The following is a 17,112-nucleotide window of genomic DNA, read 5'->3' as shown; positions in this document are numbered from 1 at the left end:
TGCTTTTTAGGGCCGAGCCTGCAGCATATGGAGTTTCCCAGGCTAGGGGTCTAGTCAGAACTACAGCTGCCAGTCTACACCACAGCCCCAGCAATTCCAGCTCCGAACCGTGTCTGCGACCTACACCACAGCTCACGGCAACGCCGGATCCTTAACCCACGGAGCGAGGCCAGGAATCAAACCCACGTCCTCATGGATACTAGTCAGGTTCGTTACCGCTGAGCCACAGCGGGAGCTCTTGTTTTGCCTGTTCTTAATCTTTATTTTTAGCAGACTTGTGCTAACTGTAGGTGCCATTGCTCTTCCTGCCACAGAGTTAAGGTTCCAAGGCCCCTGCCCCGCCCTCTGCATTTCTCGTGGCTCGTTTTCGTGCTGTGCGCTGCTCCCTCGAGTGTTCCGTGGTCTGTCGATCGCGCCCGGCGTGGACAAGCACCTGGGTTGTCTTCTGTCCTGAGCGTTCCTCGGGGCCCGTGTACCAGCGTCTCTCTTGGGCCTGCGCCAGGAGCGCCCCGCAGGCTGGGGATGCGTGTGGGTGCCGACCCCTCCCCTCCGCTTGGGGCCTTGAGCCCGGAAGCCCCTGACGCCCCGTGGTCTCAGGGGCTGTTCGTTTCCACGTCCCTCGGGCCGGTGAAGACACGTGTTTTTCATGCATTTCTCGGCCGTTCCATTTCCTCTCTTGTGAGATGCTTTTGCCCCATTTCCATTGTGTTTTTCCTTGTTTGTCCACTGCTTCGTATTCTCGCTATAACCTGGATGCTAATTCTTTTTGGAAGTGTCTGTGTCGTTAGCCTTCCTTCCGTTGGTAGAGTTTCTCACTGTCGTTGGTGAGCAGCTCGGCCGCCCTCTCCTTTACGGCTGGGCCTTTCTGTGTCCTTCCCAGCCTCGTCATTTCAAAGAGAGTTTTAAAGTTTGGCCTTTCGCCTTTGGGACCCCTGGCTGTCTGGGATTGGCTTTGTACCGAGCGTGGTAAAGCAGCCCCGTTTCTTTAACTGCCCCCCCACATGGGTTACAGTGACGGTTGTGCCCTTTGCCCTCCTGGGCTCTGTCGCCCGCAGGACTTCCTGGGCAGGTGGGCTCCTTCGGGGCTCCCCCCGTGCCCTGGTTTGTCCGTCTGTCCGTCCGTCCCCATGCCGCCTTCACCCTGTCTTGGTCACCTGGCCTTGATGTCTGGTCGGACGGGCACCAGCTCTGGCTCCTTTTTCCCGGCTGGTCAGCACCTTTGGCTTTCAAATGTAAATTGAAAATCATCTTACTTGTTATATTTCCTGGACACCTCAGACATGACAGCAAATCTCTTGGACAGCAGACAGAAGTAACTGTTGGTCGTTGCATTTATTTAGATGTTCTGATCTTTTAGACCAGTGTTTTCTCCCTACATATGTTATACAACTTACTGAATTTATTCATACATGCATTTTTAGTCGGTAGTGTCTTCTTAATTTTTAGGGGCATTGTCTGATTTTTTTATGGACAGCATGCAGAAATGCAGTTGGCTCTTGCCAGTTCGTTTCCTACCTGGCACACGTGCTAATCTCTTTTGTCGATGCAGGTATTTTGTGTGTAGGTGTGTCTGAGGTTTTAAAGAAGTTATGCATGTCATTTAGGAGTCATGGAATGTTCTTTTTATCTCTTTCTTTCTGTCCTGCGTATACACTTTCTTCCTTGCTGGTCAGGGCTTCCACTGCCACGTCGAGTCGTAGTGGTGGAGGCCGGCATCCTGGCGCCACTGCCCGGTTTTAAACGGGTCTTTTAACGTGGCATCACTGCCTCAGGGTATTTACTCCAGGTTTTATAGATAGCGTATGTTAAAGAGGAGGCTTTTCTCGTGGTTTTAACATCCTAAATGGCTGTCGAGGTTCGTGAAACCCTTTCCCCCTTGTCACCCGAGTTGCTGATGTTGTCTTGGTCTTTATTCTGTTGAGATGGTGGGTTTTATTAGTATTCTTCCCGGTATCGGGGCAGCCGTACATTCCTGGAGTAAATCCCGGTTGGTCTGGGCGGCTTCTTTGAATGCCCGGCGGGACTGAGCGTGGTTGCCTCTGAGGCACAGTAGTACCGTCCGGGGGGAGGCCTGGCTGCCCTCTGGGCAGAGGGGTGCCCTCTGACCAGCGCCTGGCTCCTCAGGCTTTGTTATGAGGCCCCGTCAGCTGGGTTGAATGTTTGGTCTGGTGACGGGGATGCTGTGACGTTTCGTTTGGAGGGGCTTCTTTTCTACCCTTCGGTTGTGAGTGCGACGAAGTGTATCTGCTTTCCTCACCTCGCAAAGCACGTCCAGGCTGGCGCCTCCCCCCCCTCCCCCGTGCACCTGCAGCCCTGGGCGGGCCTGCCTCCCCTTCCCGGCCCGGCCTGTGTCGCTGACTTGGACGCGAGGCCCTGCCCCTCCCTGGGATCTCAGAGCAAAAGCGGAGCGCGCTCACGTGAAGGGACCGGAGACAGGGCGCAGGATCAATGGGCGGTGAAAAGCAGACAAAGGAGCAGAAGCCCCGCGGCCCCGCCACCCGGCTGCGCCTTCTGCTTGCCGGCGCTGTGCTGTCCGACGGCGGCCCCCGCGGCCCGCACCCCGGAAGAGGGCGAGCGAGTGGCGTGGGGGCCCGAAGGGGGCTGCCCTTGACCTGGCAGCGGGCAGAGGCCTTGAGACACTGGAGCCTGTGGCCTTGGAGTATAGCTTCCCGTGGCTGGAGAGGAGGCCCGGGGGGTGGCCAGGGGCACCAGTGACCAGGGGCCCTCGCGGTGCGGCGCTGGCTCCTGCCACCTCGTGGACCCTGCAGGCCCTGCCCTGCGACTCCTTCCCTTCCGGCCCCTCGGCTGCGGGTGGGGGGCACCCAGGTCCTCCCCGTCCTTTTGGGCTCATCTCTCCCGCCGTCGTGCGGCTTCCTCTCCGTGTAGCAGTTGTTTCTGCGTTACTGTTTCCTCAGGGGAGTCTAGACAGGGCTGAACCGTCTGCCGGCTTCTGCTTCTCAGGAACCGGCTGCTTCCCGAGCTGCGAGGCTGGGGGGCCAGCCTGCGAGCGCAGATGCAGGGGCGCCACTGTGGCTTCCTGTGTCCCCCAGAGGGACAGGGACAGGCCAGTTAATGGCGGGAGAAGGAGGCTGAAGGATGTTTAAGCAAGTGATGTCCCTTTCTGCTCCACTGCGCACCCAGAGACCTAAATCCTGGGAGTTTTCCTTATTTTCTAAATCGATAGCTGCTGTCACAGGGAAACAACACGGACGAAGACGAGCGGCCGCAGGTGCAGCGTCCTGGCTCTGCTGCGTGGGGGCTGGGGTGCCGGCCGGGGCTACGCGCCAGGTGAAGGGCACGCAGCGTCCCAGCCGCTGGGACGTCGTTTACGGGCACTGAAGCTGGCGGGCGCTCCGGGTGGTGGAGGCCAGTGCCTCTCTGGAGACGGCTCGCAGCTGGGGCGTGGTCCCCGAGAGGACGCGCACGCCCGTCTCCCCACGAGCTGGGCCGGGGCTGGTGGCCCTGGGCTCACTGGGCGGACTCTGTCCTCGCCCAGCCCTGACTGGTGGCGCCGCAAGAGGGAACCTGTCCCGGGAGAAACAAGCGGTTGTCTGCGTAGGGCCCCAGCCATCCCGCGGAGACCGCCGCCCGACCCTCAGCCTCGTATGGCTTCCCAGGCCCTGCTCTGCCCCGCGGCCTCTGTCTGTCGGTCTCTGGAAGGCTCCCCTCCGTCTCCTTCCGTCTGAACAGCTGCTCACAACCCACTTGGCCTGCGGCCTGTGCTCCAAGCTCTCCCTGCACCAAAGGCCCCGGCCCCGCCCCTCGGTTTCCTGTCTCCGGCAGGTGGGGGCCTTGCGGTCCTGGCGTCTGGAGCATCACTTGATGGAAAAACGTTGAGAAAAGCTGGTCCAAAACCAGGCGGTGTCTGTCCAGAGACCGGGGATGGGCGGGGCCGGGCTTCCCGGGCTTTCCGCGGCCCTGCACACGGTCCACTGCAGCCTCCTGCCCGGGTGCTGCCCGGGTTCGACAGGCCTCGGCTCCCTGGTCTTCCTCCAGAGTAATGCTGGGGAATCCAGCGCTCCACATGGCTTTTCTTGGTGCCTGGGCCGCCGAGGGCCAAACTGCATTCATGCTCGTGGTAGGTTTGGGGCTCTGTGTGTGAGACCCAGCCCTCTGGAAGGGTGGGCTTGGTTGAGGGTGGGGGTGCCCCATGGCTTAAATTACTGCTTGTCAGGAGTTTGAGATCGCGGCGGAGGAGGGGAGAGCTCTGTGCCCTGAGCGCTGGCCTGTCCTTCAGTTGGCGTGTGCATGCATGGGCGAGCGTGCACACACACACCTGCATACACACACGCCCCTGCCGTGTGGCTGGGCCCCCGCAGGACCTCCGGCAGGTGCAGAGTGATTCGACAAGGCTCTGCTCACCAGGAGCTCATGGTCTCTTTTGTTTCTTTCTTACTATAAAATTAAAATTTCTTGGTCCTCTCTCCATTTTGACTTGTGTATGAGAACAACTCTTTTATCTTCAGGCATAGCAGTGATGGCACTTTATAGGCTGTACCAGGCTCCCTTTTTGTCAGACGACCAGGGCGGGACCCTGGCTCTGCTGCTCACAGGCTGTGTGACTTTGGGTAGGTTGCTTAACTTCTCTGTGCCCCACTTGTCTGTATTAGTTCTCTCTGGCTGCACAGCACTCTTACCACAAACCTTCAGACAGCACCCATGTGTTTACCTTTGCTGTCTCAGTTTCTGGGTCAGGAGTCTGGGCAGGCCTTAGCTCAGGACCTGCGTGACAAGCAAGGGGTCTTCCAGGCCACAGCCTCATTGGAAGCTCCCCTGGGGAGGGACCTGCTTTCAAACTCATGGGAGTGCTGGCAGGAGTCCAGTGGCTTATAGGTTGCAGAACCAGGGGCTCAGGTTCTTGCTGGCTCTTTGCTGCCCTCAGATCCTTGGCACGTAACCCTTGCCACGTTTGCTCTGAGCCCGACGGCCGGCTTCCTCGTGGCCAGAGGAGAGGGCCCCTCCTGGCAGATAGTCACCGCTCCCATTCCCTTTGGTGGTCAGGAGCCGGTCACGGGGAGCTCCCTGGTGGCTCAGCGAGTTGGGGATCCCATGTCGTCGCTGCTGTGGTTCAGGTTTGATCCCTGGTGCGGGACCTTCCGTGTGCCATGGGCGTGGCCCCCTAAAAAGTAGTGGGTCACCGGGCCCCCTCACACTCCAGGGGAGGGACCCACACCGGGCTGTGCACGCCGAGAGGTGTGCCAGGGGTCTCCTCGCCTGCTGGTTGTCTTTGGGGGGCGGCATTGTCAGATGGAGCTCTGCCCGAGGGCTGTGGCTCACGCCACCGGGCCACCCTCACTGCCTCCTCCCTGCCTGCGTGTGGCCACCCATCTGAGCCTCTCCTGCCTGTCACTGCTGCTTCCTGTGGGGCAGCCCTCGCCCACCCCTGCCTGCTCCTGACCTGCTGTGTGTCTGGGGCCACCCGCCCGTCCTGCTGGCATGGCTGCGCTGCACACACCTTACCACCAGCACTTGTCTGCAGCCCCACCCTGGCTCGGGCTTGCTTTGTGTCCACGTGGCCACGTGGGGCTGTGGCTGCGAGGCGCTGGGGTCTGAGGGGGGTCCCTCCCCGGGGCCGCCTGCTCAGCTGTCCTCCTGGGCCGTCCACCTCGCTGGCTTGTGGCTGCTGCCCCCAGCTCTGCCCAGGGCGGTGGCGCCCGATGCTGGGCACTCAGTAGCCGCCACTCGGGGTTGGCGTGAGAGACCGTGACCGGTGCCTGTTGTTGAAAGACTGTGGTCTTTTGATCTTGCTTAAATTTCAGTTCTCACTGGAAGGCTGTTGACTTAAAGAAGGTATGCGCGTCCGTGCGAACGTGTCACTCATTCAGCAGAAACGGCATCAGGGCCATTGCAGGTGCGGAGCGGCTGCCTGCCTGACGGGTGGGTCCTTTGTGACTCGTTTAGAAAAAACACAGTGGATGGTGTGTGGGGGGTGGGGGGAGTTGGGCCGGGCCGGGCTTCCAGAGCTGCCTACGCCCTGGCGGACTGGTCCTGGGTCAGCACACTTCCTCCGCCTGCGCCCCGGGCCCCTCCTTGTCACGCCGGCTTGGTGGTGACGGGGGGCTAGACTACAGGCACAGCGATGGCTGGGAGTGGAGGCAGTGCTGGAAGGGGTTGACCTCCTCGGGTGCAAACACAGTTGGCTTTGCAAGGTCGGCTTGTTGGGAAATGATGTGCTTCCTCCTTTGGGTGTTCCCGGGTCCAGCCTGCACTGGGTTCCTTGTTGGTGGGAGGCCAGGGCAGCGGTGCGACCTGGCCCGTGGTGGGAGCCCAGGGTCCTCCCAGAGGGCAGGCGAGGGTGGAGGGCAGAGGGCAGCACAGTCTCCGTTGGGGACGGGCAGGGCTTGAGTCGGAGCCGGAAGGCAGAGAAGTAGGGGCAGGACGGGCTCTCTGGGCAGGAGCCCGGGACCAGTGACAGCCTGGATGTGGCGGGACGCGGCTGGCCTCTGTTGGGGCACCTCCCGTGCGTGGTTTGAGGCAATGTCTGTGGTGTCACTCAGGGGCGGAGTCTGAAAATAATACAGACGGATGTGTTTGCAGAACAGAAACAGACCCACGGACGGAGAAAACAAACTTGTGGTTACCAGCCGAAGGGGAGGCGCGGGGGGTGAAAGGAGTGCGGGATTGACACTCTCGGAACCCGAGAGACAAGCCACGGGCACCTGCCGCCTGGCGCAGGCCGCTGTAGTCAGTGTCTTGTAATGACCTGCAGTGGGACGTCACCCGAACGAAAATCTCCTGAAAACATAACCCGGGCGCATGGTACAGAGACCGGATGGTGGGTGCCAGAGGTGGGGGCTGGGGGCTGACCTGGGTGAAGGGGGTGGAAATAAACTAAGCCTCGGGGCTGTCGGGTGCGGCCTGGGGACTCCAGTGAACGACGTTGTACCGCACGTGAGAGCTGCTGAGAGCGCGGATCTTAAAGTCCTCATCACAGGCAAAACCTTGGTGCCTGCGGCTGGCGGCGGAGGCTAACCCCTCGCCGGGGAGGTCATCGCACAGCGGAGCGCTTACGGGTGTCCAGTCATCGTGTCGCACGCCTGAAACTGACGCGATGCTCTGTGCCGGTTGTACCTCAGTTACAGCATCTCTCTACCGTGTCGGGGAGCCTTAGCGCACCCTCCTCCCTCCCGGGCCCCCACCCCTCTCTGCCTCCAGCCCCTCTCCTCTGCCAGAAGGGCAGGTGCTGCACCACGTTCAGGGCAGCCCCACGCATGGGTACCCCAGGGGCTCGGAGCACGTTTCTGGAAGCCGCCTTGTGCGGGAGGGCTGAGCCCAGGGTGGGTGACAGACTGCATCCTGTTTGCGCATCAACAAGAAATGAAGATAACCGGGATTTTACAAAAAGAAAAACCAAATGAAACCTCTTGGTGTTTTAATATCAGAGCTTGGAGAAATCGGGACCGCGCCTGTTTTAAGAACGCAGATGTTTGAAAGGTTGTGCCGTGTTGACTTTTTGCCTCACCAGCCGTTGGCTTTTCTTTCAGATTTTCGAGCGGATATTGTTCATATGGGCCATACGCCACCCGGCCAGCGGGTACGTCCAGGGGATGAACGACCTGGTCACCCCGTTCTTCGTGGTCTTCCTCTGCGAACACACAGGTACGACCGCTGCGTCCTCTCGCGGGCTTCAGACCCGCACGTCAGTGGCCTGACGGTGTGACGGGGTGTGATGGTACCGGTGCTGAGAGTTGCCACTCAGGTGCTAGTGACACCTGCTAATGGAGGGTAATGGTCTTCTCACGGATGCCAGCTGTGAAAACGCCTCTGAATCCACATGCTTGCCTCCTGATGACATGGACATGCAGTTGTTATTATGAATTCCTTCTTTTTAATAATATATGAGGAGAAATGTGGCCTAGCCGGCGTGTCGTTCTGTCTTAGTGGCCATCAGAGCACCGGCTTTAACAGCCTGGGTGTAAATGGAGAAGGGTAAGGTGCTGGAATATTAGGGGAACGTTTTGCTCGCAAGCAGAACCCCAATCTCCTTTAATCGCATTTCTGCAGCATTTGATCACCTCTCTGCCTTTGATATACTAGTAGCATTTCGTTTTATGGGAATATTAATTGCATGCAAAATACGTGGTTTATCGGACATTCAGGTGGGTCCTGCCATTTCTCTCTGAGTCCTGCATGTTTTTGCTCCCATCTCTGTTTCAGCAGCCAACGGTAATATAACATCACTTGGTTTCCATTTCAAGTTTAAAAAAACATCCTAAAAGAAAAGTCCTCCCAGTGTACGTGCAGGGTCTGCTTTTTACTTCATCGGTGGCCGAACGGCAGACCCCAGTGGAGGGTTTGCTGTGGGGCTGCGGCGTTTTTATTTACCGCTGGCATTGCCTGTCTCCTTGCGAATCCCCAGGACTTGGTGCGTGTTTGTTTTTCTCAGGTTGTGTTTGAGCCGTTTAGGTTTCTGGTCGCTTCAGAGTCCGGCACTGCTGTGACCTGAGCGACTGGGCTTCCTGCGGGGCAGGCTGTCCGGGGAGGCTGAGACTGTAGCGGCTTGGCCCCTGCCGTGCACCCCTCATCTCTTAGCAGGGGGTGCCGCCCCCGAGAGCACCCGGGCCTGCTCGTCAGCCCCCCGTTTGACAGATAATGAAAATGCTCTTAATGATCCTGCCACAGCAGGACCTCTGTCAGTGGGCTTCAGAGCTGTTAATTGAAAGAAGTTCAGCTGCGATGTGATTAGAGAATTGATATTCCGTGTTCAGCAGACCATTTAATTAAGGTGGTAAATAAGTCTGTCTTAACGAGACTGCTGCCGACTTAGGCGGTGAGACCCCAGCGGTCCTTGGCGCGTTTGTCTGATGATCAGCACCCAGGACGGGGGCCGTGGCCGCGACGGTGGCTGTCACCAGAGAGCAGAGCCGGAGAAAATGGCATATGTGTGCCCAAGTGGGGCCTTCAGTTAAACGCAGAGACGCCCCTGCCTCCTGCAAGCCCCACCGCTCAGCCCCGTGCACACGCGTGCCCACACACCGAACACACTCGTGCCCCGAGGGCGGGCCGGACCGTTGGCGCTAAACGCGCCCTTTGTCTCTGCCCGTGTTATCCGGGGACCTTCTGTATCTTCGGTCCCGGCGTTGGGATGTCGGTGGGGGACCGGAGGCCTTTCGGACCCTGCCTTCCCTGCTTCCGGGCGTCCGCGTGACGCTCCAAGCCCGCCTCTCATTATCTCGGCTCTCGCGTGTCTGTGGAAGGTGCCGGGCGCCCACCGAGCTGCCGGCCCTCTGCGGGGGAGGTGGGCACGTCAGTGGGTGAGCTCGGCGTGGGTCCTGCCCTCTTGGAGCTTTTGGTTGTAAAGCAGTGATTCATGAGGGGTTCCCGCTGGGGCACAGTGGGTTAAGGATCTGACTGCAGCAGCTCGGGTCGCTGTGGAGGTGCGGGTTCTACCCCTGGCCTGGCACAGTGGGTTTTTAACTCTTTTAGGGTCCGGCATTGCTGTAGCTGCAGCTTGGATTCAGCCCCTGGTCCGGGGACTTCCATTGTCTCTGGTGCGGCCATTAAAAAAAAGAAAAGTTTAGTGAAAGCAGTGAGACGTTGTGTAGGGAAGAGAAGTAGGGGTGCTTTGAGAACACCCCGGACTGGGCTCAGCGGGGCCGCCCTAGACTCTGTGACCTTGCAGCCGCGCCCTGTGGGAGGAGCGCGAGCTGGGTGGGGTGGGGCTGACAGGGACAGTGATGCTCGGTGGCCCGTAAGGGCGCTGGGACCTGGGGACGGCAGTGAGGCCAGGAAGTCCTCCGGGTCGGGGAGGGACACGCCCCACGCCTGCTCTGACGAAGGCCCTGGACACCTGCGCAGAGGGCTTTCTCTTTGCTGGGCATTTGGGCAGTAAACCTCAGATGCCCTGCTTAGTGAGGATGCTGAAAATACATTTTTTTTTTCCTTCGGGGGCAAAACTGGGCAACAGGATCTGTGGTTTGGACGCCTGGGTGCCTGGGCAGTGCTTTCGGGCCAGCTTTCCGGTCCTGACACAGCTCTTTAGATTCTGGAAGTGCAGGTGGTGTTGGGACCGGCCCCGGGGACCACCTCCTGAGTGCCTCCACCCCGGGCCCAGCTTGTGTTGTGCCTGGGGATCCCTCTTCTAAGCTGCAGCTGGGGCCGTTCCTGTTCCCTGAAGGTGTGGGAGTCCTCCAGGGGCCCAGGCAGCCGTGGCCGGGCTGCTCTGGGGCCTGTCACCTTGCGCCGGGCCGTGTGCCTGCCGTGTGCCCAGCCCCCACGGCTGCTCCTGTGTTTTCCCGGGAGGAGGGGCCTGGAGCCCAGCTCTGGGGGCCAAGACGTGTCGGGGGGGCGCTGCCTCTGAGCCACAGAGGCCCTGACTTCGCATGTAGAGGCCTTTAGCACCACGTGATCTGGGAAAGGGGGCGTGGCTAACAGGTGCTGAGGGTGACAGCAGGGTCTGGTTTGGAGGCACCGGAGGGCTCGTCTTTGTCAGGCAGCTGGCTAGGCTGATGGAGGCTGGAGAAGCAGCTCGGAGGGACGGAGGAGGCGCTTAGCAGAGTGAGCCGGAAACATGAGGAAGAAGCGGGGGTGTCCTGGAAGCAGGGTGCAGGGAGGCATGGGGCCGCCAGCAGCCCAGGGCCCTGCAGGGGGTCTCACTGCCCCTGCCTGGGAGAGGCACTTGGCCCCACTGTCGAAGGGCGCAGCATCCTCGTGAGCATGTCGCACACGCTTGGGCGCGCAGACACGTGCACATGTGTGCTCCCACCAGTGCCAGCCATAGCCTCTCCAAGTAAGCATGGGATCCAACTCACCTGCCAGCCAGTAAACCCAGCTCCGAGTGGAGCCCGTGGCCTGGGCCGGGGGAGCCCCCGAAGGAAGGGGCAGGGGGTCAGGAGAGCTCTTGTGGCCGCAGAGGCAGAGGGAGGGAGCGTGTGGTGCAGACGTGAGGCTGGTGGAGAGAGCTGTGTAGGTGGCACCCAGGCCTGGGGCAGAATCCCAGCAGTCGGGGGGTCCCCAGGGGAGGGTCATGGAAGAGGGCTCTGTGCCAGGAAGGCGCACTCTGCCGGGCAGAGGTGGCCCCCGTTCCTTCCTCTGGGCTCAGCTGAGCCGGGGTCCTGCCCTCTCTATTTGGGCAGGGAGGAGGGGGCTCACGCGGCCCCTGAGCCGCCTGGATTTTCACTCTGCCCTGCCTGCAGTGACCTGCTTCCTGTGCCCAAGTGTCCCCGCCAGCAGGCGCGGAGGTGGGGCACCAGCCCACGGCGGTGCATGGGGAGCAGCAGCTCAGGCAGAGTTCCCCTGAGTCTCTTAGCCGTGTGCTGTATTTCTGTCATCCAGAGCGTGTTATGTACACAATTCTGTTTCATGCTTTTTCCCCATTTAACCTTCTAACATAAGCTCTTCCCTGCGTTATTAAGAAATCTTTGTAAAGATCCCTTCCACCTCCTGCACATACTATTCTATTGAGATAATGCAGCATAATTCATGAAACCATTCTCCTGTTGCTGGATTTTTTTAGTTTCTTCCCCCCAGGCACCTGGTGCAGTTTTTAAGTAAAGCCTGTATTTTTTTCAAACAGGGCCTGTCATATTCCTTTTAGCAATGTTAAATTCGATTTAAAATTAAGAACCATTGTTCCGTCACCCTGAATCCCACAATTTAAGTTGAGAATTATATTTTAGTTCAACTAAATAATTTCAGCACAGCAAAAAAGCGAAGCGGCACAGAGCAATCCCCACCTGCCCCCATCCCCCACCCTTCATCCTCGGTGCTACTTAAATTTAGGAAAAGCCCTCTGACCGGGCACCTGGGACCGCCACCCCAGGGTGACTGCATTTTGCAAGGGGAGGAGTGTTTCACGATTGGTTCTCATTGTCAGCGTGTGTAAAGCTCTATAATTGATTTGATCCGATATGTCATTTTCTCATAAAATAAATTACTCTTGCAAGCAAACGTGGAAAAGGATTGGAATGAACGACGTATGTACTTACGAACATTAAGGGTATTTATTTTCACGGTCCTTTCTGTGGGTCAGACTCTCCAAAGCACAGGATGTTTTTCGACATGTTAGTTTTGCCCAGAGAAGAGACTGGACCCCGGGGTTCGTGGCGCGTTGGGGTGCGCGGGGAGTTCGTGCGCGGTTGGCCCGGGCAGTGAATTCCCACAACCAGTCCGGACGCACAGGAGAGGGACTGCAGGGGGCTTGCTGTCAGCTGAGTGCTGGTGGCACAGTCGTTCTTTTGCCTTTCCCTTGGTCACTGCCAAGTGGGCTTGGAGTGACAGGGAGGGAGAAGCGCGGTTCCTCGTGTCTCACCGACGCATTGCAGTTCGAGGAACAGCTTCCCTTGTCTGCATCGCAGCTCTCCCTCGTTGCACTCTGGGGCTCCCACGTGACCCACGAGGCAAGGCTCTGCTGCTAAACGCGGCTTCACCTGGCCTCCTTCAGTGCTCCTCATGCCTGTTGTACGTCTGTGGTCCCCAGCTAGTCTCAGAAACGTTTTAAAGGTAAAAATGAGAGGCTCTGAGTACGAGCAGTTTCCTGTGGAGGTTCTGATCCGTCCTTGCGGGGATGGGGGGTGCGAGTAGAGAGCAGAGGATCCTGGGAAGGCCAGTGGGTTAGAACCAGAGTAAGGTGCCCTATCCTTCATATGCAGTCAGACTTTCTATTTAAAACATCTTGACAGGGATCAAGGTGATGGACTTATTATTAAAAAATTGGAAAACTCATTAACAGTATAATCCTGCATCCCAGAAGCCGTCCCTGGAATGTTTTATTAATATCCTTCTGGCCTTTTTGTCAGTGTACTTTTTTACGTTGCAGCCATTATATCATGCACGCGCATTTTCGTATTGCTTGCTGTTTAATATCTAAGCATTTCCCCAAATCGTCAAGCAATTTTAGAAAGGTCTTTTGAAAACACAGCAACACACTGCTTTCAGTAATGGGCAGGAAAACTAGACAGAAGGTCAATACGCAACTAAAAAGAAAGCTAAGCAGCTGAAAACCAGCTAGACCTGACAGTCATCTACAAGCAGTGCACCCATCAGCGCAGGATCACATTCTCAAGTGCACAAAACATCCTTCAGGACAGACCATATACTAGGCCATAAAGCAAGTGCCAGTGCATTTGAAAGAATGGGCATTGTACAAATGGTGTTCTCTGACCACGGTGACGTTACGTTCTTAGATATCAGTGACAGAAGGAGATTTGAAGAACTTGACAAATGTGTGAAAAATTTTAACCACAACCATAAAGAAGCAACGTGTCAGAGAAGAAATGACAGGGAAAATTAGAAATTACTTTGAAATGAATGAAAATGAAAATACAGCATAGCCAAACTTACAGAATGCAGTGAAAGCAGTGCTGCAAGAAATTTTTTTTATTAAAAAAAAAGAACGTCTCAAGTCATTAACCTGAGTTTTCAATTTCAGGAACTAGAAGTAGAGCAAATTAAAGCCAAAACAAACAGAAGGCGGGAAATAAAGACCCGAAACAGAAGTAAATGACGTAGAGAATAGAAAAGCAGTAGAGAAAAATCAACCAAACCAAAGCTGGTTTTTCAAACTGTCAGCAAAATGTTGGTAAACCTTTAGCTAGATTGACCTAGAAAGAAAGGGTAGAAGACGCAAATGACTAAAATTGTGAGTGCATTTAAAAGTAACCAGCATTAAGGGAATGATGTAAACAGCGCTTCAAATCGGAGGACGGAGCTGACATGCAGATGCTCCTAGAAAGACGCAAATTCCTGCCATGACCGTGGTGGTTGATTTCGCCTGAGCTTGGCTGGGCTGTTGCGCCCACTTACCTGGTCAAATGCCAGTGCGGATAGTGCCATGAAGGTGTGTTTTGGATGTGATCGACATTGAGATTAGTAGTCTTTGAAGAAAGCAGATTACCCTGCATAATGTGGGTGGGCCGCATCTAAGCAGTTGAAGGCCTTAAGGCTGAGATTTCCTGAAGAAGAAATTCTCCTTAAGATACGGAAGTCTTTCCTGAGTTTCTGGCCTGCTGGCATGGCCTACAAATTTCAGACTTGCCAGTCCCTATCACATGTGAATCTGAGCCTGTTTCTTCAAATAAGTTCCTCTCTCTCAATATTATATATATACATATGTATATGTGTATATATTTATTTATTTATCAGTATCTATATGGAGATAAATATATATAAACAATGTATATAAGAGATTAAATTAGTCATTTAAGAATTCCCACAAAGAAAAGCTTAGAATCAGATGACTTCACTGGTGAATTCTACCAAACTTTTATTTTATTTTATTATTTTATTTTATTTTATTTCTGCTATTTCTTGGGCCGCTTCCGCGGCATATGGAGATTCCCAGGCTAGGGGTCTAATCGGAGCCGTAGCCACCAGTCTACGCCAGAGCCACAGCAACGCGGGATCCAAGCTGCGTCTGCGACCTACACCACAGTTCACGGCAACGCCGGGTCCTTAACCCACTGAGCAAGGGCAGGGACCGAACCCGCAACCTCACGGTTCCTAGTCGGATTCGTTAACCACTGTGCCACGACGGGAACTCCTCTACCAAACATTTAACAGAATTCGCACCACTCCTTCCTACACTCTTCCAAAAATAGAAGAGAGAAGGTACTTTTCAATTCATTCTCTTCGGCCGGTGTTATCCTGATACCAAAACAACACAAAGTCATCGCAAGGAAAGAAAATCAGAGCCCAGCACCCGCCACGAAGATGGAAGTCCCAGTCTGCTCTGAAATACAGAGAGACCAGATGCAGAAACGTAGTAAAAGGATTAGGTGTCCCGAGTGGGATTTATCACAGGATTTCAGGTTGGTTCAACATATGAAAATCAATCAGTACACTATACCCTCTACCAGTCATCTCAGTTGACACAGGAAATGTTTTTGACAAAATCCAACAGCCTTTCCTGATGAAAAACACGGCACGAACTGGGACTGGAGCGACTAGCTCTAGCCAGGGCAGTTAAGAGGAAAGAAAGGCAGGAAGGGGGTGGGGGGGGAGAGAAAGAAAGAAAGGGAGGAAGAGGGAGGAGGAAGAGCAAAGGGCACTGGGAATGTAAATCGAGAGTAGGCCACCTCCCTTTGAAGATGACGCCATCTGCATATAGAAGGTCCAAGGGAATCCACTCAAAGGTGGTGAAAGCTGATACACGAGGTCAGCAGGCTTGTGAGACACACACAACATCGGGGTAGAAAAATCAGGGCGTCACTGTCGTGGCACAGCGTTTGAATGTCTGCCGCCCGGCCGCGCCGCAGCTCACCGTCTCCCTGTCTCTGGGGTGTTCGGAACGGGAGGGACTGTTTTTGTCTTCCTAGGCCCGCACCCACGGCATATGGCGGTTCCCAGGCGAGGGGTCTAATCAGAGCCTACACCGCAGCCACAGCAACGCGGGATCCGAGCCGCATCTGGGACCTACACCACAGCTCACGGCAACGCCGGATCCTTAACCCTCGGAGCGAGGCCAGGGATCAAACCCCGCGTCCTCATGGATACCAGTCAGGCTCATTACCACTGAGCCACAGCGGGAACTCCAACCTCACTGCGGGTTTCATTTAATTCTAACGACAGCCTCTGGGGAGGTGCTAGTGCTTTGAGCTTAGAAAGGGAGGCGTGGCGAGGTCGAGCGACCTGCCAGATGGGCCTGGAATGTGTTGCTCTGCTTCCTTCTGAGCGGACACCCTCCTGAGCTGTCCGGCAGCCTGGCCCTGGTCGCGGCCGGCTGCGGAGTCCTTGACCGTCTGAGCCTGGTGCTTGCCGCTGGCGCGTGAGGCAAGGATTCATCTCCCCAGTTTGTAGCTTTTCCCGGTGATGCTGCAGGAGCTCCCTCTCGCTGGGCTCTGGTCCTCGAGGCGGAGGGCGCGCTCATCCTCCTTGATGGGCACCCTTTGCCCAGGCTTTGAAAATCCTCGCGTTGGGGAATACGTTCCTTTCCTTTCCGCCGAAGTGGGGTTCCCGTCTTCTATTCCCAGTTCATTTCCTTTCCTTTAAATGAGCCCCTCCTCATTTCCTGTTTTAAGTTGCAGTCGCTGCTGAAGGGGCCCGGGGTCTGCAAAACTAACAGATACCGTAGCGGTGGCCTTCACGTCCCCCCACAAATGCCACATCATCTGACATCTGACGCCCCGAAACTGGAGCTGGCCGGCGAGCCGGTCAGCCCAGGGTCTTGGAGGATATTTGAGTTCATCCAGCCTGGGGTTCATCCACCCCCAGGGAGACCCCGGCCCCCGCCTTTGCACAGTGTTCCCTGGGCCTGGATTCAGAATTCCGGTGCCACAGTGAAAGTCCTCCAGAGGGACCTGGGCTCCCTTGAAGGCTTTGCCATTTACCCTTGAAGAGCTTCAGCCCTTCTCTCCCCAAGCCCTAAGCTCTTTTCGAATTTTTATGTTTCTCTGCGGTAGAATCAGGAGCTTGCAAAATATTTCTTACGTGACACAGACCACTTCCTGTCTTCTTTGTGTTTTGGCATCCTAAAGTGTCTCCATTGTTCATCAAACGTTATTGTCAAATCACCAAAACCATTTTCAGATCCGACTCTGCTGTGTTACCATTAAGAAGTGCAAATCCTTAGAGGTTTCAGGCACAGGCCGCAGGGTCATTCCTCCCTCAAGTACTGAGTGTCGCAGGAGCCGCTGGGGGAGGGCCCCAGCTGCTTAAAGGCGGGATTGGCCTCTGGGTTGGGTTCCGTCCCGTCCCCGAGGTGGGCTGCATCGGTGAGCCCCCTGTGTGCTGGCTGAGGGGCGGGCGGAACCCAGCTCTGTTGTGGGAAAGTCTGTAGGCAAGACCCGAGCTCCAGCCAGCAGCCCCCGAGGGCCCCAGACCAGTGCCCAGCGAAGGGCTTTAAGATACAGGGGGCCTGACTTCACACCCCCGGTGGAGCTTCTGCTAGGTGTAGCTTTACCCGTTCCTGGCTAGCATGCGTTATGCGTTGTTTTTATTTTATCCATGGAATTTCGTTAGAATTAAAATTGTGAGCATTTGGTTTTGCGAGCCTTATGCTGTATTCTGTGACCGGTTGTCCTCTTTGTCTTCCCAGTTCAGTGTTAGAGCCTGGGGGAAGACTCCTCCTTGCAGATTGACTGTTAAGGGCTGCCTCATTCCAACACCACGAGTTTTCTTTTCTGACTCCGCCATGCAGCCGTTTGTGAGTTTTCAGAAGGTGCACGGTCTCTGCTC

At 56.3% G+C, this 17,112-nt stretch overlaps 1 protein-coding gene across 3 annotated transcripts in view; it reads left to right on the top strand.

The window, feature by feature from the left end:
* TBC1D22A (TBC1 domain family member 22A) overlaps positions 1 to 17,112 on the top strand; it is a 255,450-nt gene that overhangs the window by 105,672 nt on the left and 132,666 nt on the right. For all 3 annotated transcript variants that reach the window (XM_047785951.1, XM_047785952.1, XM_047785950.1), the window contains one exon: positions 7,485 to 7,599. In XM_047785951.1, the coding sequence (XP_047641907.1) occupies positions 7,485 to 7,599 (115 nt within the window). The remainder of the gene's footprint in view (positions 1 to 7,484; positions 7,600 to 17,112) is intronic.

The sequence above is a fragment of the Phacochoerus africanus genome, chromosome 7, assembly GCF_016906955.1.
Source record: "Phacochoerus africanus isolate WHEZ1 chromosome 7, ROS_Pafr_v1, whole genome shotgun sequence".
In the NCBI taxonomy this organism is placed as follows: domain Eukaryota; kingdom Metazoa; phylum Chordata; class Mammalia; order Artiodactyla; family Suidae; genus Phacochoerus; species Phacochoerus africanus.
This window is presented reverse-complemented; position numbering and strand designations above follow the sequence as displayed.